Source organism: Erithacus rubecula, assembly GCF_903797595.1.
Source record: "Erithacus rubecula genome assembly, contig: scaffold_1162_arrow_ctg1, whole genome shotgun sequence".
Lineage (NCBI taxonomy): Eukaryota > Metazoa > Chordata > Aves > Passeriformes > Muscicapidae > Erithacus > Erithacus rubecula.
In genome coordinates this window covers 1-22,938 of record NW_027636243.1, presented here as the reverse complement: position 1 = coordinate 22,938, position 22,938 = coordinate 1, and the positions used below count along the sequence as shown (strand labels likewise).

The following is a 22,938-nucleotide window of genomic DNA, read 5'->3' as shown; positions in this document are numbered from 1 at the left end:
TGATTTTCCCCCCTATAAACAGGGAAGGAAGTTGAGATGAATTCCTGGGGTTATTCCCAGGGAAATGGGGGGATTTTTTTCCCCCTTCAAGCAGGGAGGATTTTTGGGATGAGTCCCTGTTGCCAGCTTCCCAATAAAAATCCCAATTGGAATATTCCCACCCAGCTCAGGCAGGTGTGGGACATCTGGAGCCCCATCCTTGTTTTTTATGGGATTTTGGGGAATTTGGCTGCAGATCAGGTCCGAGGTCCCTGCTGGGCTTGGGAATGGTGGCTCCAGATCCTGGATTTTGATCCCAATCAGAAGGTTGGGATCTGGTGGGATTAAAAGATGGGATCTGATGAGATCAGAGGGTTGAGCTATAGGGATCAAAGGGTTGGGATATTGGTATCCAAAGAGTTGGGAGCTGATGGGATCCTGGGATCCGATGGGATCCAATGGTATCCAATGGTATCAAGGGTTTGAGATCCAATGGGATCAAAGGGATGGGATCCAAATGGGATGGGATCCAATGGGATCTAAGGATGGGATCTGGTGGGATCCAAGGGTGGGTTCTGATGGCCCCTCCATCCCCACAGGGATGTTGGAAGAGGATTGGGAAGTGGATCCGAGCCTGGGATGGGGAGATCCAGGGTCCCCTTCCCCCATTCCAGAGATGTGGAATGGTTCTCCCAGTCCTGACCCCAACACCTCATTCTTCCAGGGATTTTTGAGGATTTCCATGGAATTCTGGACTGGCTTGATTTGGAATTCTTAGATCCATTCCCATTCCCACAGGCAGGGACCCTTCCCACTATCCCATTTTGTTCCAAACCCAGACTGGCCTGGGACACTCCCAGGGATGGATTTTCCAGCTGATATTCCAGGCTGGATCTGACCTGGATCTGTCCAGGACCTAAAATTCCCCAGACCTATTCCCAAATCATCCCAAAGACCTTTCTTGGCATCCATCCATGGGGAAAAAAAGAGCCAGGTTCCTAAAACCTCCCAAACCCAGCTCCCAAAATCCCCAATCCCAGCTCCCAAAATCCCCAAACCCAGCTCCCAAAATCCCACAAACCCAGATCCCAAGGAATTATTCCCAGGAATAATTCTGGATAAAAATGGATGGGAAGGGAGGAGGGATCTTGGGAAAACTGGGATGTCACAAGTCCAGAACATTTTGGTGGCCCTGAGGAGACCCCAACCCAAACCACGAGTCCCCAAAACCCAAATTCCACTTGGTTTTGAGTAAAAACAGAGCTCTGGAATTTGAAATTCTGGTTTTCCTGGCGGGACCGGTGCGATTTAGGTCAAGAACCTGAATTTTGGGATGGAATGGATAAATTTTGGAATAAAAAAGGAGGGAAATTTGGATCAATAGAGAGGAGGATTCTTTTTCCCCAAAAACGGGGAAATTTGGGACAGGAAAATGGGGAAATTGGGGTCAATAAAAGGGAAAACTAGGATCAATAAAACGAAAAATTTTCCTCAAAAATGAGGGAAACTGGGATTGCCTATTTTCCTCCTTTTTGGGGGGAAAAATCCAGCTCAGCCATGTCCTTCCTGGGTCTGGGGATGGAGGGAACAAACTCTGAGGTCAAGAATAATTTTGCAAACCAGGCCAAAACTCCTCTGTTTTTTTGGGAAAATCCAATTTCCCCTCAGCCATACCCTGACTGGGGCTGGAGATGGAGGGAGCAAACCCTGGCTTGAGGTGGATTTTGCAAACCATTCCAAATTTCCTCCTTTTTTGGGGGAAAATCCAGCTCAGGGCGATTCCTCCTGGGGCTGGAGGAGCTGAGCTGGCTCTGTTGTCCCATCCCAGCTCCAAAACTGGGAAAACTGGGACAGGACCCTCCCAATTATCCCGGGATTTTGCAAATCAAGCCCAAATTTCCTCCTTTATTTTGGGAATCCAGCTCAGGGGTTTTTCTACCTCTGGATTTCTCAAACTACACTCAAATTTCCTCCTCTCTTTTGGAAATCCAACTCAGGAGTTTTTCTACCTCGGGATTTTGCAAATCAAGCCCAAATTTCCTTCTCTCTTTTGGAAATTCAGCTCAGGAGGTTTTCTACCTCTGGATTTTGCAAATCACACCCAAATTTCCTCCTCTCTTTTGGGAATCCAGCTCAGGGGTTTTTCTACTTCGGGATTTTGCAAACCACACTCAAATTTCCTCCTTTCTCTTTTGGAAATCCAGCTCGGGGTTTTTTTCTACCTCGAAATTTCACAAATCACACCCAAATTTCCTCCTTTCTTTTGGAAATCCAGCTCTGAGTTTTTCTACCTCTGGATTTCTCAAATCACACCCGAATTTCCTCCTCTCTTTTGGAGATCCAGCTCGGGGTTTTTTTCTACCTCGAAATTTCACAAATCACACCCAAATTTCCTCCTTTCTTTTGGAAATCCAGCTCTGAGTTTTTCTACCTCTGGATTTCTCAAATCACACCCGAATTTCCTCCTCTCTTTTGGAAATCCAGCTCGGGGTTTTTTCTACCTCGAAATTTCACAAATCACACCCATATTTCCTCCTTTCTTTTGGAAATCCAGCTCGGGGGTTTTTCTATCTCTGGATTTTGCAAATCACACCCAAATTTCCTCCTTTCTCTTGGAAATCCAACTCAGGGACATCCCCCCCTCGGTGCTGCCGCTGCTGCCAAACCGGGAATGGGGGAATAAAAAAAAACTGGGACATGCCTTTCCCTTTTGGGATCAGCGCTATGCTGGGGATTTTCCTACCTCGCGGAGCTCCTTGGCCACCTCCTTGAGCTCCCGCAGGATGCCCTCGAGCTGCCCGATCACCATCCTCATGCGGCCGCGGATGCGCTCCCGCTCGCCCTCGCCCTCGCTACGGCCGCTGCCGGTGCCGGTGCCGGTGCTGCCGGTGCCGCTGGCGGGCCGCTCCGTGCGCTGCGCATCCCGGCGGCTCCGCGAGTCCATCGTTCCCTACGCGGCCGGGCTCGCCGGGCCGGTGTCCATCCCGCTGCTCCCCGCCCGGCCCGGCCCGGGCAGCTCTCACCATCTTAACGCCGCCGCGGCTTCCCGGGGGGATCGGGGCGCACCATGCGGGGGGGACAAGGGTGGTGGCACTGGGGTGACACCGCCAGCAGCAGCAGCAGGAGGAGGAGGAGGAGGAGAGGATGGGATGTGTCGGGAAGCGGAATTCCAGCGGGAAGGGGACGCGCGGCTCGGTGTCCCCAAGGAGGGGTGGCAGGTCCGGCGTTGGCTGCGGGTGGTCAGCGGGGGTGTCCCCTCCTGCGGGGACAGAGGGACAAGGGCAGGGAAATGGGAAAGGTCCGGGAAAATCCTTGGGAAAGGCTCTGGCCGCTTCCCGTGTGTCGCGGTGTCGGCCCCAAATTGAGGTGGAGGGAGCAGGATGGGGCCTGGGAATGTCGCTGTCACCCCCCCGTGGCCTCCCTCGGGCGCGGTGGGACAGGGGGACACACTCAGGGACAGAGGGACACAGACAGCGACAGCCCGGGGGACACGGGGACAGCTCTGCACTCACCGGCCGTTCCCGGGCTCCGCTCCGAGCTCTTCCCTGTCCTGTTTTCCCGCGGCTCCTTCCCTCGCTTCCTCCCCCTCCTCCTCCTCCTCCTCCTCGCCGCCGGCTCCCGCCTCCCTCAGGGCTTTTCCGCGGGGGCCGGGGCCGCTCTGCTCCTCTCGCTGTGGCGGGGGGGGACACACGTTACCGGCGGGGGGGTGGCAGCGGCCCCGGAGCCCTTCCCGCCGTCACCCCCCTCCCGGAGCGCTCCGGATCCCGGCCCCGCCCCGGCCGCGGCGGGGGGAGAAGGCGCCGTGCCCCCGAGTGCCCCCCCGGGAACCGGGAACGGTGCGGGGGGAGCGGGGCGGGGCGGGGGCGCCGGTTCGGGGGTGCGCACGTGGAGGGGGGGCTCGGTAGGGCCGCGTTTCCCTCACCGGTACCGACATCCTCCACTCCTGGTACCGCCATCCCCGGTATCGGCATCCTCCACTCCCGGTACCGCCATCCCCCATCCCCGGTACCGGTATCTCCCAGCTCTAGTACTGACATCCTTAGCCCCGGTACCGATATCCTCCATCCCCGGTACCGGAATCCTCCAGCCCCGGTACCGGCATCTCGCAGCCCTGGTACCGGCATCTCCCAGCCCCGGTCCCCGCGCCCTCCGGAGCTCCGGGGATGGAGGCTGTCCGTACCCGAAGCTTCCAGCCCCTCTCTCCGAATCCTCCATCCCCGGTTCCCGAATCCTCCATCCCCGGTTCCCGAATTCTCCATTCCCCGCCGCTCCCCGAATCCTCCAGCCCCAAATCCTCCATCTCCACCATTCTCATCCTCCATCCCTGCTCCTGCATTCTCCATTCCCGAATTCTCCAGATTCCTGAATCCTCCATCCCCGCCGCTCTCCATCCCCTCTCCCCGCATCCTCCATCCCGCTCCCCGCATCCCCTCCATCTGTCCCCGCCGTTCTCACCCTCCATCCCCAGAGCCTTCCCTCCCTATCCCCGCATCCTCCAGCCCCGAATTCCCCATCCCCGGAGCCTCCATTCCCGATTCCCGCTCCCTGCATCCTCCAGTCCCGGTTCCTCCATCCCCTAGTCCTGAATTCTCCATCCCCGGTTCCTCCATCCCCTAGTCCTGAATTCTCCATCCCCGGTTCCTCCATTCCCGATTCCTGAATTCTCCATCCCCGGTTCCTCCAGTCCCGATTCCCGCTCCCTGCATCCTCCATCCCCGCCGCTCTTATCCTCCATCCCTGGATCCCGAATCCTCCATCCCCTATTCCCTCATCCCCGTGTCCCCTCCCCGGGGTCCCCCGGGACGCGGCGGCGGCGCTGCGGGCTCGGCAGGGCCGGGCTGTCGCCGCGCTCCGGGCGGGCGGAGCCACTCCGGTGTCCCCATTCCCGGTCCCGCACCCCCGGGACGCACGGGAGCCTCCCCCGGTGCCCCTTCCCCGTGCCCCCCGTGTCCCCCCGGACGCACCGGCGGCGCTGCGGGCTCAGGGCCGGGCTCTCCCCGGGCTCCGGGCGGGCGGAGCGGGCCCCGGGCAGGGCCATGAGCGGCGGAGGGCCCGGCCCGGCCCCGCTCCGGCCGCAGCCTCCCCGCGCTGCCGCCCGGCCCCGCGCCGGCGCTGCTGTGTCACCGGAGGGGCCGGGCCTGCGCCGGGAAACGGGAATTAAAGGCACCGGGAGCCAGGAATGGAGCGGGAAGGGAGAGGGGATGGAGAGGGGATGGAGAGGGGATGGAGAAGGGATGGAGAGGGGATGGAGAGGGAATGGAGAGGGAATGGAGAGGGGATGGAGAGGGGATGGAGAGGGAATGGAGAGGGGATGGAGAGGGGATGGAGAGGGGATGGAGAGGGGATGGAGAGGGAATGGAGAGGGGATGGAGAGGGGATGGAGAGGGGATGGAGAGGGGATGGAGAGGGGATGGAGAAAGGATGGAGAGGGGATGGAGAGGGAATGGAGAGGGAATGGAGAGGGAATGGAGAGGGGATGGAGAGGGGATGGAGAGGGAATGGAGAAAGAATGGAGAGGGAATGGAGAGGGGATGGAGAGGGGATGGAGAGGGGATGGAGAGGGGATGGAGAGGGGATGGAGAGGGGATGGAGAGGGAATGGAGAGGGAATGGAGAGGGGATGGAGAGGGAATGGAGAGGGGATGGAGAGGGGATGGAGAGGGGATGGAGAGGGGATGGAGAGGGGATGGAGAGGGGATGGAGAGGGGATGGAGAGGGAATGGAGAGGGAATGGAGAGGGAATGGAGAAAGAATGGAGAGGGGATGGAGAGGGGATGGAAAGGGGATGGAGAGGGAATGGAGAGGGAAGGGAGAGGGGATGGAGAGGGGATGGAGAGGGGGATGGAGAAGGGATGGAGAGGGGATGGAGAGGGAATGGAGAGGGGATGGAGAGGGGATGGAGAGGGAATGGAGAGGGGATGGAGAGGGGATGGAGAGGGGATGGAGAGGGGATGGAGAGGGGATGGAGAGGGAATGGAGAGGGAATGGAGAAAGAATGGAGAGGGGATGGAGAGGGGATGGAAAGGGGATGGAAAGGGGATGGAGAGGGGATGGAGAGGGGATGGAGAGGGAATGGAGAGGGAATGGAGAGGGAATGGAGAAAGAATGGAGAGGGGATGGAGAGGGGATGGAAAGGGGATGGAGAGGGAATGGAGAGGGAATGGAGAGGGGATGGAGAGGGGATGGAGAAGGGATGGAGAAGGGATGGAGAGGGGATGGAGAGGGAATGGAGAGGGGATGGAGAGGGGATGGAGAGGGAATGGAGAGGGGATGGAGAGGGGATGGAGAGGGGATGGAGAGGGGATGGAGAGGGGATGGAGAGGGAATGGAGAGGGAATGGAGAAAGAATGGAGAGGGGATGGAGAGGGGATGGAAAGGGGATGGAAAGGGGATGGAGAGGGAATGGAGAGGGAATGGAGAGGGGATGGAGAGGGAATGGAGAGGGGATGGAGAAGGGATGGAGAGGGGCTGGAGAGGGGATGCAGAAAGAATGGAGAGGGGATGGAGAGGGAATGGAGAAAGAATGGAGAGGGGATGGAAAGGGAATGGAGAGGGGATGGAGGGAATAGGATCTTGGGAGACTGAGGCATTCCCTTGGGATGACTCTCCCTTTTCCTCCTCTTTCCCTTTCCTCCCATGATGCTCTCCCTGCCTTCTCTCCAGAGGAATTTGGGGATAATTTTTGTAGGATCTAAGAGAACTCCAACTAGAATGGGGGAGAGCCATCCAGGAAAGGGAAACATCCATGGATGGATGGATGAATGGATGGATGGATGGATGGATCCATGGATGCATCCATGGATGGCACAGACCCATTTCCATCACCACACAGGATTTATCCCTTTATTTTCCCATCCCATTTTCCCCCTCTCTCCCTCTCCCACCCCTTTTCCCAGCATTGGCTTAGGAATTGATTGATGGGGGCTGGGAATTACTGATCACATCCCATTGGGATCATCAATATCATCCCAGCCCTAAAAAGACTCCGAGAGGTTCCTGCTCTTCCAGAAAAGGGGAATTTCCTGGCAGGGAAGGAAAATTGGGGAGAGTGGGACTTTTGGGAATTTTTAGACTGCTTTTCCCAGCATTTGGGGGTTTTGGGACTGTTCTGTCCCCCTGGAATTTCCAGCCCCGTTTTTTGGGAATAACGTCCTGGAACCTTTGGGATCACTGGTGGGGCTGGAATAATATCCAAGATCCAGTGTCAGTGTCACCATTTCAGTGTGACAAATGTCAGTGTCACCAGTGTCAGTGTGAGAGTGTCAGTGTGACAAATGTCAGTATCACCAATGTCATACCTGTGTGTCACAGGGTCAGTGTCACAGGGTCAGTGTCACCATTTAAGTGTGACAAATGTCAGTGTGACAGCATCAGTGTCACAGTCAATGTGACAAATGTCAGTGTCACCAGTGTCACACATGTCAGTCTCGGTGTGTTACTGTCACAGTGCCACATCCCCAGTGTCACAGTGTCAGTGTCACCAATGTCAGTTTGACAGTGTCAGTGTGACAGTGCCAGTGTCACCAGTGGCAGTGTCACACGTGTGTCACAGTGGCAGTGTCACCATTTCAGTGTGACAAATGTCTGTGCCACCAGTGTCACCAATGTCAGTGTCACAGTGTCAGTGTCACCGTGTTGGTGTCACAGTGCCGTGTCCCCAGTGCCACCAGAGCAGCGCCAGCCTGTGAGCCGCTGTGCGAAGGGGACACCTGGTGGTGGCACTGCCTTGTCACAGCCAGCCCCGCTCGGCGACGCGACTGCCACCAGCGTCACCTCTTGGGACACCCTACAGCAGTGCCACCTCCAAGGGACACCCAGTGCCACCTCCAAGGGACACCCAGAGCCACCTCCATGGGGACACCCAGTGCCACCTCCATGGGACACTCAGTGCCACCTCCATGGGGACACCCAGTGCCACCTCCATGGGACACCCAGTGCCACCTCCTGGGATATCCTGGTAAAAAGTGTTTGGATCAGGATTTTGGGGTCCCTCTCTGTCCCCACGTTCCCTGGAAAATGTCACTTATGGGGACACCCTTGAGGTTGAGGAATTCCAGAATTCCCATCTCCAACAGGGAATCTCAAGGGGACAAAGTCAGGTTCCCAAAATCCTGGAAATCCTGGATAAGGGATCCCAGTCCCTGCTGGTGGCTCAGGGCTGGATGGGAACAATTTTGGGGGGAGGAATGGGAATTAAATCCATGGAAAACTTTCCTGGATCTGGGTGTGTCCCCCCTCCCAAAAAATGGGATTTGAGAAAAAAGCAGAGCCCTGAATCCAGCTGGGATTGAGGCAGGAACACTCAAATCTTGGGAATTTAATCCATGGAACACATTCCTGGAGCTGGGGCTGTCCCAAAAATGGGATCTGGGATAAAAGCAGAGTCCTGAATTCATTCCCTGTTTTCACTCAGGACAATCCCACACCCTTTTCCTGGGAAATGGAAATTCCATTTCCCTTTTTCCCCTGGCAGCCCCGGATTTGTGGGAATGTGGCTGGAACGAGGCTTCCCCACCCATGGAATGTGGGAATTTTATCCCTGGGCTCTCTCCTTGCCCTCAGGGATTTCTCCCATCCCTAAAACCCGGGAGCAGGGACAGGTTTTACCCCATAATTCCCAATTTTCCCTCTCTTTGGGAAAAGCAGGGTGGGAAGAACCAACAGTGGGAGAGACAGCAGGGCTGGAATTTTAACCCAGAACAGCTTTATAGGGGGGAGACATTAAAAAAACGGGATTTTTTGTGCCTTTTACACTGGAAAACTAACCCAGATCCCAATCCCAATCCCAATCCTAAAAAATTCCCTGCTCTGGGTGCTGATTGCAGAGCCCACCCTTGGGATCATCTCTCCCCATCTGGGGGGGCTTGGGAATGGGATCTGCCAGCACAGATCCCAAATCCCATCCCAAATTTTATTTTGGATGGGATTTGAGAGGAGATCATCATTCCCAAGAATCCCCAAAGCTTCGAAGGGAAGATCTCAGCAGATCCAGAGGGATTTGGGGCTGCTCCAGAAAACCAGGGGCTCAGCCCAAGAATAAATTTGGGATTGGCCAAGAAGATGAAACTCCAAGCAGAAATCTGGGAATTCTGGGATGAGGCTGGATGGTTCCCTGAGGCATCAGCAGGGGGGTGGCTCTGGTGTCACTGTCACCACCACGGTGTCCTCGTCGCTGTCGTCCGAGCTGCAGATGATGATGCTGCCCACGTCTGCAAGGGAAACCCCAAAATCCCAGATCTCATGGGATCCACCAGGAACCAACCAGAGCTTGGGGGCAGCCCAGGAATGGTGGTGATTCTATGGATCATGAATTCCATGGATCCTTCATCCCATGGATCCCTCATTCCGTGGGTTCCTCATCCTGTGGATCCTGAATTCCACAGATTCCTCACCCCATGGATCCCTCACCCCATGGATCCTTTATGTCATGGATCCCTCACCCCATGGATCCTTCACCCCATGGATCCCTCACCCCATGGATCCTTTATCCCATGGGTCACTCTCCCCATGGATCCCTCACCCCATGGATCCCTCACCCTACAGATCCCTCACCCCATGGAACTCTCCCCCCATGGATTTCTCACTCCATGGATCCTTTATCCCATGGATCCTTTATCCCATGGATCCCTCACCCCATGGATCCCTCACCCCATGGAACTCTCCCCCCAGGATCCCTCACCCCACGGATCCCTCCCCCCATGGATTTCTCACTCCATGGATCCTTTATCCCATGGATCCCTCACCCCATGGATCCCTCACCCCATGGAACTCTCCCCCCAGGATCCCTCCCCCCATGGATCCCTCCCCCCATGGATCCCTCCCCCCATAGCTCTGTAGTATCCACATCCCTGGCCACGATTCCCTGCACTGAGCTGCAGCAGGGCCAGGACAGACCCCCGGGGTGGGGACATGTGACAATGGGGGTGGTGACACTCCCGGTCCCCACCTGCATCACCGCCGCCGCTCTGCCACCTGGAGGGACCCGGCTCTGCCTGCAGCTCCCACTGGGACTGGGGACCTGCCTCACGGTCACATTCCAGCTTCAGGATTTTGGGGGACATCTGGCAGCCCCTCTCCATGCAGGGAAGAGCCCGCTTGGCACAGGAGGAGCGCTGGAAAAGCAGGATTAGGATTGGGGTGGGGTAAGGCTGGGTCTGAATTTCCCTGATCTGCACCACGAGCAGCATCAGAGCCTGAGACCCCAGACCCAGCACTGGCTCTGGAGCTGAGTTCTGGCCTGGCTCAGCTGGATGTGGCCCAGGGCTGTGGCTGTGCCTGGTGCTGCTCACAGTGCCCTGTTCCAGCACCTGCTCCATGGAGCGATGAACTCTGCACACAATAGTCCAAAAATCTCCCCACCTTTGGCCAGAGGCCACTCACTTTGGAAAAGGACTATAAAAAGTGACTTTCCTGAAGAGACTTTGAGATCTCTTTCTCCCCAGTGGATCAGTCTATTGGCTGAAGACCATGAGGATGCTTCCTGTCTATTGGTAGCTACATCCGATCCTTTCTTTCTCTCTCACTCTCTCCCGTTTTTCTTAATTTCCTTTATCTCTCCCTCTCTCTCTCCCCCCTCTATCACAAAACTGAATGGTTTTCACACAATAAACTGCATTATTGATTACTGCTGAATAAAGCCTGAGTCCCTTGCCTTTGTCTTTTGCACCCTGGGGTCGAACAAACTGGGATAGGCCTCACCTGGTCCACGTGGAGCTCCTCGAGGCTGGAGACACTCTGGATTTTGGGATGGACTGAATCCTCTTCCTGTGGGAAGAGCGTGGAGTTAGGATGGAATTGGATCCTGGGGTGGGGGGGAATGGGCAGGAACACCCTTGGGAATAGGGAAACTGAGGCAGGGAGGGTTTGGGATGGGTCTGGGGGCTGCTCTCAGATGGAAAATGAGGGGATAGAGCAAGGGGATGGGGCAGGACTGTGCAATGTGTGGGTGCAATGTGTGAGGAAAAACCAGGAACAGCAGGATGGGGAGGGAAAGGAGAAGGTTTGGGACGAGGCAGGAACACCCCCCTGTCTCACCAGGTTGTCCTCCAGGGCCACCTCGACCTCGGGGATATCTGTGCCAGAAAACCGGGATGAGATCCTGAGCTGGAGCCTCCGGAGCTGGGAAAACCCCGCCCGGCTGCTCCAGTCCACCCCTCCGGATGGGGATGGCTCGAGGGGTGGGAAGCTCCGGGAAACTGGGAATGAGCATTCCCAGAGCCTGTGGGATCGGGGGACAAAAACAATGGAGCAAATCCCGGCTCTGGGGGGGTGAGGAGCTGGAAGAGGGAAAAGGGGGAGAGGAGGAGGAGGAGGAGAAGGAAGAGGAAGAAGGAGAAGAAGAAGAAGAAGAAGAAGAAGAAGAAGAAGAAGAAGAAGAAGAAGAAGAAGAAGAAGAAGAAGAAGAGGAAGAAGGAGGAGGAGGAGGAGGAAGAGAAGAAGAAGGGGAAGAACAGGAAGAAAAAAATGAAGAAAATGAAGAAAAGGACGAATAAAAATAAAAGGAAGAAAAAGGAGGAAGATGAAGAGAAGAAGGGAAAGAAAGGGAAGGAGAGGAAGAGGGAGAAGAAGAAAAGAAGGAGGAGGAGGATGAGAATAGAAATTCCGGATGCCCCACCATCCAAAGTGTCCAAGTCCAGCTGCTCACGGGAGGGTTCATCCCATCCCATCCCATCCCATCCCATCCCATCCCATCCCATCCCATCCCATCCCATCCCATCCCATCCCATCCCATCCCATCCCATCCCATCCCATCCCATTATCCCATCCCATCCCATTATCCCATCCCATCCCATTATCCCATCCCATCCCATTATCCCATCCCATTATCCCATTATCCCCTCACCCGGCCGCCCCGTGACTCGCTCCACCAGCGCCCGCAGCCGCGCCCGGCACTGTGCGAAGTCGGGGGGCTCTCGCAGCTCGGGGGGCTGCGGCGGCCGCATCCGCTGCAGCTGCAGCAGCGCTCCCTTGACGAAGGGCTGCATGTCCATCAGCTCCTGCTCGCCGCCGTAGCGCCCCAGCCTGTCCACCAGCCTCTCGGCCGCCTCCAGCCGCAGCAGAGCCCCCTCCGCGCCGCGCAGCTCCTCCGCCAGCGCGCCGCACCCGCGCTCCGGCCGCGCCTCCAGCAGCGCCCGCAGCTCCTCCGCCTCCCTGCGCACCAGCTGCTCCAGGCGCTCGGCGCTGGCGCGGACGCGCTCCCGCAGCCGCTCCCGCTGCTCCTCTCGCCGCGCCGCCTCGCTCCGCAGCCGCGCCAGCGCCGCCTCGAAGCCGCCGCGGAGCCGCCGCAGGTCCCGGCGCAGCGAGCGCAGCTCGTCCTGGCGCCGGCGGCTCTCGGCGCGCAGGTCGCGGAAAGGAGCGTGGCCGGTGTCCAGCAGCGCGCACGGACAGCACAGAGCGCGCTCGCAGCGCGGGCAGTAGATGCTGGCAGGGAGGGACACGCGGGGACATCAAGGGAGGGTGGTGGCGGAGACCCTGGTTCCCGCGGGAGATGCTCCGGGGGGAGCGGGGTGGGCTCCCGGGAAGGGTGGGATGGACAGGGGTGAGGGATGGACAGATCAGGGATGGACAGGGGTCAGTTTTGCACAGGTCAGTGATGGACAGGTCAGTGATGGACAAGTCAGTATAGACAGGTCAGTGATGGACAGTGGTCAGTTTTGCACAGGTCAGTGATGGACAGGTCCATTTTGGACAGGGGTCAGTGATGGACAGGGGTCAGTGATGGACAGGGGTCAGTTTTGCACAGGTCAGTGATGGACAGGGGTCAGTTTTGGACAGGTCAGTGATGGACAGGTCACTGTCTGTTCCCAGGCAGCCCAGTCAGTGCCCAGCACCCTCCAGAGCCTTTTCCTGCAATTCCCCCTGGAGCTCCCGTGGCACAGCCCTCTTGCCCTGGCACTGCCCAGGGCTCTGTGGGGTCACTGCCATCCCTCCCCAAACACAAAATCCCCTGGAGAGAGCTTTGGGGACAGGGCACTTGGGGATGGGGAGATTCGGGGACAGGAGATGTGGAACAGTGTGAGATTTGGGGACAGTGTGAGATTTGTGAGAGGTGTGAGATTTGGGGATGGAGAGATTTGGGGACAGGAGGAGTTTTGGGGACAGGATGGGGTTTGGGGACGGGCTGAGATTTGGGGATAGAATGAGATTTGGGGACAGTGTGAGATTTGGGGACAGTGTGAGATTTATGAGCGTGCTGACACTTGGAAACAGGACGAGATTTGAGCTCATCCCTCTCCTGCCCATTCCAGGCTGGAGCATCATCCCCAAACCCCTTGGAGCAGGGCAGGATTTGGGGACAGGATGAGCTCTGGGGACAGGACGGGGTTTGGGGACGGGCTGAGATTTGGGGACAGGGCGGTGCTTGTGGAGAGGACGAATTTGGAGGGCCACGCCCCAGCGCCCCCACCTGCACACGCGGCTCTCCTCGGGGTGGCTGGCGCTGGAGCAGAAGAGGCTGCAGGAGCTTTTGGTGTCGTCCAGGAACTGCTGCGCAGAGCCCGCCCGCAGCTCCTCCACCCTCCTGACCCTGTGCGCCTTCTTCTTGTGCCACCACTGGTGCTCCTCGAAGCACTTGGCACAGAAGAACTCCTCGCAGTCCGAGCACCACACCAGCGCCGCCTCGCCCTTGCAGCGGCTGCAGCCGGGCCCGCCGGAGCTCCGGATCTGCCTCCAGACCTGCAGGCGGCTCCGCAGGTTGGCGAACAGCAGGTTGTCCATGGCGGGCGCGCCCGCGGCCGCCTGGCACAGCGGGCACTGCTTGGTGTCGCTCAGGCAGCCGGGGCACAGAGTGTGCAGGCAGCTCAGCAGCCGCGGCTGCGCCGAGTCCTGCCCGCAGCCCTCGCACCGCAGGAACTGGAAATCTTCATCCTCATCCTCCCCGCGCTCCGCGGGGACCTCGGCTCCGTCCACGGTTCCGTCCGCGGTTTCGCCTCCATCTGTGGAGATGCGCAGGGAGATTCTCCCGTGGGGTGGAAGTTGTGGCTCGGGGCCATAAATCCCGCTCAGGGTTCTGCTCTCCCCCCGTGGGATCCTCGCGGGTTCCTCCCCGCCCTCCCCTGAGCTCTTCGCCTTCCTGGAATTCGGGATTTCCCAACCGCCGGCGCAGAGGTGGAAACGAAAGCAAAACGATTTTGGTGCCGCCACCCCCCTTTCCTGCCGCCACAGAGGGAAAAGCGGGGACACCCTGGCAGCGACCCCAAAACCTCCCCAGCAGGGCTGTTCCCAGCATCAGACCTGTCCCCAGAGGTGTCCGCAAAAGTGGCGCCAATCCTCGCCCCCCGGGCCTCCCCCAGCTCGGCAGCGCGGACACCCACCCCCCACCCCCCCTCCCAAATAAATATTTGGGGAGCCAAAAAAAGCCGGGACGCCCCTTCCCACCCCGCAGGGATTTCGCACCCTAAGAATTCACCCGCAGCCTCTCCCCAAGCAGGAAACGCCCGCGGGTCCCTCCGGGGGGCTCTGGCTGTGTCCCCGTGTCCCCCCGGTACCTGGCGGGGGCGGCGGGGGCTCGGCGGGGCTGTCGGGCATGGGGGCGGCGGGTCCCGGCGGCCTGGAACGGGAGCGGAACCGGAGGAGGAGCTGGGGAGAGGGGCGGGGACGGCGGAGGGAGGGACGGAGGGAGGGGAGAAGGATGGCGAGAGGGAGGGGAGAGGGATGGAGGGAGGGGACAGGGAGAAAAGGGAAGGGAGTGAGACCGGGAGCTGGCGCGGGGGGGTGGCGGGGGTGCCGGGACCGGGGGGATGCGGGACCGGGATGGAGATGATGGGTCCAGGATGGTGGGACCGGGATGCGGATGCAGGAGTGGGAGAATCCTGGGACCGGGATGGGGATGGTGGGACCAGGATGGGGATGTGGGATGCAGGACGGGATCCTGGGACCGGGATGGGATGCAGGAATGGGGGAATCCTGGGACGGGGATGGGGATGGTGGAATCGGGATGGAGATGGTGGGTCCAGGATGGTGGGACTGGGATGGGGATGTGGGATGCAGGACGGGATCCTGGGACCGGGATGGGGATGGTGAGACTGGGATGGGGATGTGGGATGCAGGACAGGATCCTGGGACCGGGATGAGGATGCTGGAATCGGGATGATGGGACCGGGCTGAGGATGTGGGACCGGGCTGGGGATGTGGGACCGGGATGGGGATGCAGGAATGGGGGAATCGTGGGACCGGGATGGGAGTGTGGGACCGAGATGAGGATGGTGGGATTGGGATGGTGAGACCGGGACGGGGCTGCAGGAATGGAGATTGTGGGACCGGCATGGAACGGGGGAATCCTGGGATCGGTATGGCGATGCAGTACCGGTATGGGCATGGTGGGATTGGGATAGGGATGCAGGAATGGGGGAATCCTGGGACCGGCATGGGAATTCTGGCACCGGGAAGTGCTGTCTGTACCGTGGAGGCAGTCCCGGGACCGGTCCGGGATGTCCTCGTTGTCCCCGCGCGTGGGGCCGTTCCAGCCCCGCCCCATCCCGGGGGGACATTCCCGGCCCTATTCCCACCCCATTCCCACCCCAATCCCGGCCCCATTCCCTCCCTCTGGCGACACGGAGGCCACGGCGTCGCGGGAATTTTGGGGACAATACCCCTTTTCCCACCCCGCTTTTGGGGTGGGGTCCCCCGGATCCCAAACTCTCGCATTCCCGGGGTTTTCCCGGGGATGGGATACGCTCACCGGGCCGGGATTCGGGATCGGATCCGCTCCTGCGCCGTCACATGACAAAGCCACCAGGAAGCGCCACCGCTCCTCCTTCCTGTCCCCATCCCCGCTCTGGCGACAACGCCACCTCCGCGAGTGTCGCTAGAGAGGGACGGCGGGAAGATCCCGGAGCTCGGATCCCGCCGGGAATTGTCCCCCCGGTGTCCCCGGGGATGTCCCCGCTGGGATTTGTCCCCTGCGGTGTCCCCGGGGGTGTCCCCGCTGGGATTTGTCCCCGGGGGTGTCCCCGCTCCTCCCGTGTCCCCCGGGGGGTGACAGTGACAGGGTCCGGGATCTCCCCTTGGGACACGGGGCGGGATTTGGGGACAGGATGAGATTCGGGGGCGGGACAAGGGTTGGGGACGGGATGAGGTTTTGGGACAGGGATTTGGGGACAGGATAAGATTTGGGGACAGAATCGGATTTGGGGACAGGAGGAGGCTTTTGAGATAGAACAAGATTTAGGGACAGGCATGGGATTTGGGGACAAGACAAGATTTGGGGACAGGGATGAAGTTTGGGAATGGGATAATATTTGGGGACACAACATGATTTGGGGGCAGGGATGGGATTTTGGGGACAGGGACAAGGGTTGGGAATGGGATACGATTGAGGGAAAGGAGATTTGGGGACACGATGGGATCTGGGGACAGGATAAGATTTGGAAAGAGGATCGGATTTGGGACAGGAGGAGGCTTTGAGACAATATTTGGGGTCGAGGATGAAATTTGGAGACATTATGAGATTTAGGGTCAGGGATGAGATTCGGGGTCAGGATGAGATTTGGGGACAGGGATGAGATTTAGGGACAGGTTTGGATTTGGAACCAGAATGGGATTTGGGGCCAAGATAAAGTTTGGGAGTGGGATAAAACCTGGGGACAGGATGGGATTTGGGAACAGGAAGAGATTCAGGGACAGAATTGTATTTAGGGACAGATTTGGATTTGGGGACAGGACGAGGTTTAGGGATGGGAGATTTGGGGACAGGATTTGGAATTTGGGGACAGGATGAGATTTGGGGATGGGATGATATTTGGGCCAGGATTTGGGATTTGGGATCACCCCAGGCTGGATTTCCCAGGAATTGCCACTCCCCTGTCTCTGGAAAAAGTGGGAAAATTGGATTTTCCTCTAGAAAAATTCTGGGAATTTCCATGCTGCTCCAGCCACTTCTAGGGGAAAATTGGGATTTGGGGCTGGAGCAGCTGCTCCGGGTGGAAATTAATAAATTAATGAATGAATAAAAATATTAAATAAACAATTTTTAATTAATTAACTGGCTAATCAATGACTTCATTTATTTATTTATTCCTGGGAGAATCTTGGTGCTGTTTCCTGGAGAAATTCCTATTGGAAAAAAAAAAGAAAAAAAAGTGAGGAATTCCATTCCCATGAAATCCAGAGTGGGAAATCCTGGAAATCCTGTTTTCCATCCCTGAGATCCCAAAAATTTCCTGGGAATTTCCAGGAAATTCCAGGATATCCAGAAAATCCATCCAAAGGAATTTGTGTTTTTTCACTGGGCTTGGAGAGGGAATTCCCAAGGATTTGGAGAAGCTGGAGAGGAAATCCCAGGACTGGGAAAACTGGGAATGTGGGATGGCAAAATCCCAGAGTTTCCCCCGAATTATTGACACTTGGAAAGGGGACAAGCTCAGAATTCCCAATGGAATGGGAAAATTGGGATCAACCCCTTTTCCAGCTGTATTCCCATGAGGAAAATTCCAGGAAAAGGAAGAAATTTGGGATCCTGGATCGGCTGGAAGCACCTTCCCGATTTTTTCTGGGAATTCCACATCCAGAGGAGTCCCAGAAAACCCTCTGGAATCAGATTTTTCCCCCTTCAGTTGGAATTTTTCCCCCTGGAAAACGTCAGGGAAAAGGGGAAAATCTCTTCCCAAACTCCCATTTTCCATGGATTTGCTCCGTGCTGGAAAATCTGGGGAATGGGATCAAATTTGGGGCCGTTTTTTCTGGGAAAAAAATTCCAGCTGGGGATGAGAGAGAGGAGGGAATTCCAACCCAGAATTCTGTCCTTGCTCCAAGGATTGTTTGAATTTTTGGATCCCACCAGGATAAACAATCCTTGGAATTCCTGGCTTGAAATTCCTTCCCCTGCTCCCAAAAGTGGCTCAAAATTTCTTTTTTTCCCCCTGCTTTTTCTTCCTCTCTCTCTTTTTTTTTTTTTTTTTTTTTTATTTTTTTTTTATTTTTTTTTTTTTTCCCCACTCCCATCCCCAAATCCTGGGATTCTGTGGGTCTGGGAATTCTGGAGGAAAAATTTCAGGGTTTTTTATGGATTTTGGGATTCTTGGAAAAGAGACCCTTGGGAAGAGCTGGGTCTCTTGAATTTGGAATTCCTGGCCGTGGAAAACTGGGAATTCCACGGACTGGGCTGGAAATCCTGGAATAAACTCACCTGGATTCCTGGGGATGAGATTCCAAGGGGGATTTGAGGTGATCAAAATCCTTGAATTGGGAAAGAATTCCTGAATCCCTTCCCAGGCCTAAATCCTCATTAATTCCTTCCCCATCCAGTTTTTTTTTGGGATCATCTCGTGTTTTTTTCTGGATTCAGAAGGATTTTGAATTAAAAAAACTAGGAAAAGCCCAAATCCCAACGGTGGAGCGAGGGAAAACCTCTGGAAAATTTGCTCCCAAAAAAAATCTGGGATGAGGAAAAACACCTGGAATTCATCCCATCCTAACAGCTCCCAGAATTCCCGGGATTGAAACTCGGTTTTTAGGGAAAATGGGATGGAAAAAAAAAAAAAAAAAAAAAAAAAAAAGATTTGGTTCTTTCCCAGCTCCCTGGGAATTCCCGGGCTGTGCTACTCCCAAAAATTTCTGCTCCCGCTTTTTCCCGGGAGAGCAGAAATCCCCTTTTTCCCTTCGGAAAACCACCGCCCCCCTCTCCCATTCCCAGAAATTTTCCCTCTGGAATTCACCCCCTCCCCCCATGGGATCCATCCCGAGGGGTTTTTCCTGAAATCCCGAAGGAATCCCGGAGTTTCCTGGGATGGGGAGAAGCCTTGAATCCAAGGATTCTCCTCCCCACCCCCTCCTCGGCCGCGGAATTCCCGATATCTCCCTGACGCAGGAGCTCTCAGCCTCTGGAATTCCGGGAATTTCCACTCGGCCAGCGCCGCTTCCAAGGTATTTTAAACACAAGGAGAAAAAAAAAAAATAAATAAAATCCCTGGATTCAGGGATTTTGGGATGAGCGGAAACCCCTGGAAGCTGGCGGAGGGGTTGGGGCTGATCCATAAAATTTTTGGAATTTTCATTCAGTGCCAACTCCAAATTCCTTTGGGATAGACGCCCCCAAGTTTTTCCGTTCCTTTGGTTTAGCCGAAATTTTCAGCTGGAAAAAAAATCCCAAATCCGAGGGATTTTTCCAGGTTTTCCAGGGGTACCCTAAAATCGGGATTTTGGATTTGGGAAAAACCGAGCCGATGGAAAAGTGAGGCGGGGAGTGAGGAGGAACAGAAATTCCATTTAAAAAAAAATGATAGGGATAACAAAGGTCATTAATAACCACACAAAAATGAGGAAAAACTGGGAATGAGCCTGGAAAATCCGTGGGATTTATTCCTAAAGAGCTTTCCATGTTTTCCCCAGCCCATTTTTCCTTGAATCCAACGGAATGGGAAGAGCTGGGAGGGAGAAAAATGCTGAAATTGGTTCTCAGGGCTGGAATTTGGGGGGTCTCGGTCATTCCCGACCATCCAAACCCAAATCCTACTTTTTATCTTTTTGTTTTGGGAAACAACGCCTCGGGGTTGATCCCTGGAATTCGGGATCCCGGAAAAAGCAGAGTCTGGGATGAGGATTTTTGGGAAGAGGGGAGGGGGAACACAGGTTGGATTCCAAAAAAACCCCGGAATATCCTCATCCAACAGGTTTGGATCACCGGGAATGCTGGAGACTCCAAAATTCCAGCCTCGGAGCGAGGTCGGAGCCGAAATTCCTTCTTTTTTCTTTGGGATAAACCCCATCCTCCCCCACCCAAATCCCCATCCAAGGAGGAAACAGAGCTCCGGGAGCGCCGGATTACCCTGGAATTCGGGAAAACGAAGGAATTTTGGCTCCCACCTCGCTCCGGAGCTGGAATTTGGGGTCTCCGGCATTCCCGATGATCCAACCCAAATCCCATCTTTTTTTGTGGGGGATAGAACATGGCTCTTCCCCTCCCCCCGCCAAAATCCTGTTCCAAAACTCCGCTTTCCCCCGGGATCCCGAATTCCCGCACCCTCGGAGCGCTGCTTCCCCTCGTTCTACTCCCCCCAAAAAGGGATTTGGGTTTGGATCATCGGGAATTATCGAGACTCCTCCGCTGTTGCTGTCACCCCCAAATTCCAGCCAAAATTCCTTCCTTTTTTTGGGGGTGATACCTGGTGGAAACAGCGCTCCGGGAGTGCCGGATGTCTCCTGGAATTCGAGATTTCGGGGAAAAGCGGAGTTTGGATGAGGATTTGGGGAGGGGAAGCCACGTTCTATCAAAAAAAAAAAAAAAAAAAAAAAGGTTTTGATCTGACCTCCTTCCCAGGGCTGGAATTCGGGGGGGTCTCCGTCATTCCCGATGATCCAACTCCCTCTGGATGCGCAAATTCCGTTTTTGGGGGGGATAGAACGTGACTTGCCCCCCGCCCTCCTTCCCAAAAATCCTCATCCAAGGGGCAAACAGCGCTGCGGGGGTGACGGGGTTATCCCTGAATTCGGATCCCGGGGGAAAAGCGGAGCCTTGGATCGCCCCCTTACAGCGCGGAGCCCAAACAATTCCCTCCATCCGCGGCTCCGCGGCTCCGGGAGAGATAAACAATTCCCAAAAATCAGCCGGGACCGCTCATCCCGATCCCTGGCACCCCGGAAATGACGGGGGCGAGCTCAGGGGCGCCCTTGGAATTCCAGGGTGGGGGGGGGGGAGTGGGGAGAGGGGGTGGGGGTAATTCCAACCGGGATATAAACCCGGGATGATCCGCCGCGCTTCCCATGCTGGGAATCGCAGGGATTTTCCGGGATGCTCCCAAATCCGCCTCCCTGGCGCTGCTCTGCGCGGCCCGGCGGTTTCTGCTCCTCCTCCCTGGGAGCCGGCACGCAGCGATCCCAATCCCTGGCTGTGGGGCGATGATTCCCATCCCCGATCCCATTCCCGATCCCATTCCCGGTCCCACATTCCCGTGGAAGTGCAGTGCCAGGAGGCGCAGCTGGTGGTGATCGTGCACCGGGATTTATTCGGGAACGGGCGCTTGGTCAGCGCGGCCGAGCTCAGCCTGGGTCCCGCCGCCTGCAAACATTCCCGCCTGGATCCATCCCAAAAAACCGTCACCTTCAGCGCCGGCCTGCACGAGTGCGGCAGCACCGTCCAGGTGAGTCTGCCTCTGATCCAGGTGTTCCCACCGGGATTCCCACCGGGAGCGGCTCCCGGGGCTCCCCGGATCCCAGATTTAAGGGAGATTCCAGGGAGTCGTTGTGCCGATCCGAATTCTCACCTGGAGCGGCTCCCACGGTGCCGGAGAGATCCAGGTGAGTCCTGACCTGAGCCCGGAATTCCCACCTGGAGAGGTCCCGGGTCCGTGCAAACCTCAGGGTTTAAGGGAGGTCCAGGTGAATTCCACCCAGATCCCGGATTCCCACCTGGAGCGGCTCTCTGGGCAGCGCGCATCCCGGATTTAAGAGAGATCCAGGTGAGTCCCATCCTTATTCCAAGATTCCGACCCCATCCCGGGATTCCTATCTGGAGCAGCTCCCGGCTCCGCACAAAATCCCAGATTTAAGGGATATCCAGGTGAGTGGTTGTCCCGACCCCAATTCCCACCGGAATTCCCACCTGGAGCGGCTCCCACGATGCCGGAGAGATCCAGGTGAGTCTGACCCGATCCCGGGATTCCACTCCTATCCCGCAATTCCCACCCGGAGCGGCTCCCGGCTCCGCGCAGACCCCAGGTTTTTAGGGAGATCCAGGTGAGTCCCGTTCCGATTCCTGGATTCCACCTGAGACTCCAGGAGATCCCGGGGTGTCGGGGACATCCAGGTGTGTCCTGATCCGATCCCGGGATCCGTTCCTATCCCGGGAATTCCCATCTGGAGCGGCTCCTGGCTTCATGAAACTCCAGATTTAAAGGAGATCCAGGTGGGTCCCGTTCCGATCCCGGGATTACCACCGGGAATTCCCCCGGAGCGGCTCCGGGCAGAGTCTATTCCCGGTTTTCCGGGGATCCACGGGCTGGATCCAGGATCATTCCAGGGGAAGGAGGAGCCAGGATTTCTGGGAACCGGAGCTGGCTTCCCGCAGCTTTTCTCCCGTTCCAAACTGGAGCGGTTTCCCCGCCAGCTTTTCCCATTTCTCTGGGAAAACTCCCTTTCCTCGGGTTTAATTCAACTCTTGAAAACGGAGGTTTTCCATCCCCTTTTCCATCCCCATCCCCTTTTCCCATCCCCCTTTCCCCTTCCCTTTCCCCCCCTTTTTCCACCCTTTCCCCCATCTCTTTCCATCCCTTTCCCCCCATTTCCATGGATTCCCCCAGCATTCCCAGTCAGGTGCTGGGATGAGGGGTCCACTCCTCTGGAATCTCCCATGGAGTTCCCCATTTTCACTCCCAGATCACCCCAAATCCCTGATTTCTTTAAATTCCTACTCACCTGATGATATCCCTGAATGGGGACCCCCTTTCCATTTTCATTCCGATTTTGATCCCAGGTGACCCGGATTCCCTGATTTACCGGACTCTGCTGAGCTATGATCCCAGCCCGGCAGCAATCCCGCCATCATGCGCAGCAACCCGGCCGTGATTCCCTCGAGTGCCACTACCCAAGGTTTCCCCACATTCCCAGCATTCCCAGGAATCCCATTCCCATCTGGGATACCCATTCTCCAGTGTCCTCATTTCTGTCCTGGAGTCCCAGTGCACCTCAGATCCATTCTACATTCCTGCATTCCCTTCCATCCTGGGATCCCATTGCACATTCCTGGGATTTCCATTCCTATCCATGTCCCAGTGTCCTCTTCCCAATCACAGTGTCCCCATTCCCATCCTAATCTCCCATTCCCATTCCCAGTGACTCCATTCCAGTGTCCCATTCCCAGTGTCCCATTATCATCCCATGAGCATTCCATTCACGGTGTCCCCATTCCAGTGTCCCATTCCCATTCCCAGGTGTTCCATTCCATTCCCACCTCCAGTTTCTCTTTCCATATCCATTCCCAGTGTCCCATTCCAGTGCCCCATTCCCTTCCAGTGTCTCCATTCCCAGT

At 56.7% G+C, this 22,938-nt stretch overlaps 1 protein-coding gene and 1 long non-coding RNA gene across 2 annotated transcripts; both read right to left on the bottom strand.

Annotated features, from left to right (window-relative positions):
• Positions 1-3,105: 3,105 nt before the first annotated feature.
• Positions 3,106-5,105, bottom strand: LOC306815342. The gene is made up of 3 exons (XR_013777383.1): positions 4,944-5,105; positions 3,492-3,649; positions 3,106-3,238 (listed from the first exon to the last, which is right to left on the bottom strand). It is a non-coding gene; the product is annotated as an uncharacterized lncRNA (long non-coding RNA).
• A 3,993-nt stretch (positions 5,106-9,098) lies between these two features.
• LOC306815341 (protein PML-like) lies at positions 9,099-13,837 on the bottom strand (the record flags this gene model as incomplete). Its single annotated transcript, XM_079331924.1, has 6 exons — positions 13,384-13,837; positions 11,821-12,398; positions 11,013-11,050; positions 10,677-10,742; positions 9,925-10,090; positions 9,099-9,187 (listed from the first exon to the last, which is right to left on the bottom strand). Exons 1-6 carry the CDS (start codon positions 13,692-13,694, stop codon positions 9,099-9,101), a joined length of 1,248 nt encoding a protein of 415 aa, XP_079188050.1. The 5' UTR covers positions 13,695-13,837.
• Between the last annotated feature and the right edge of the window lie 9,101 nt (positions 13,838-22,938).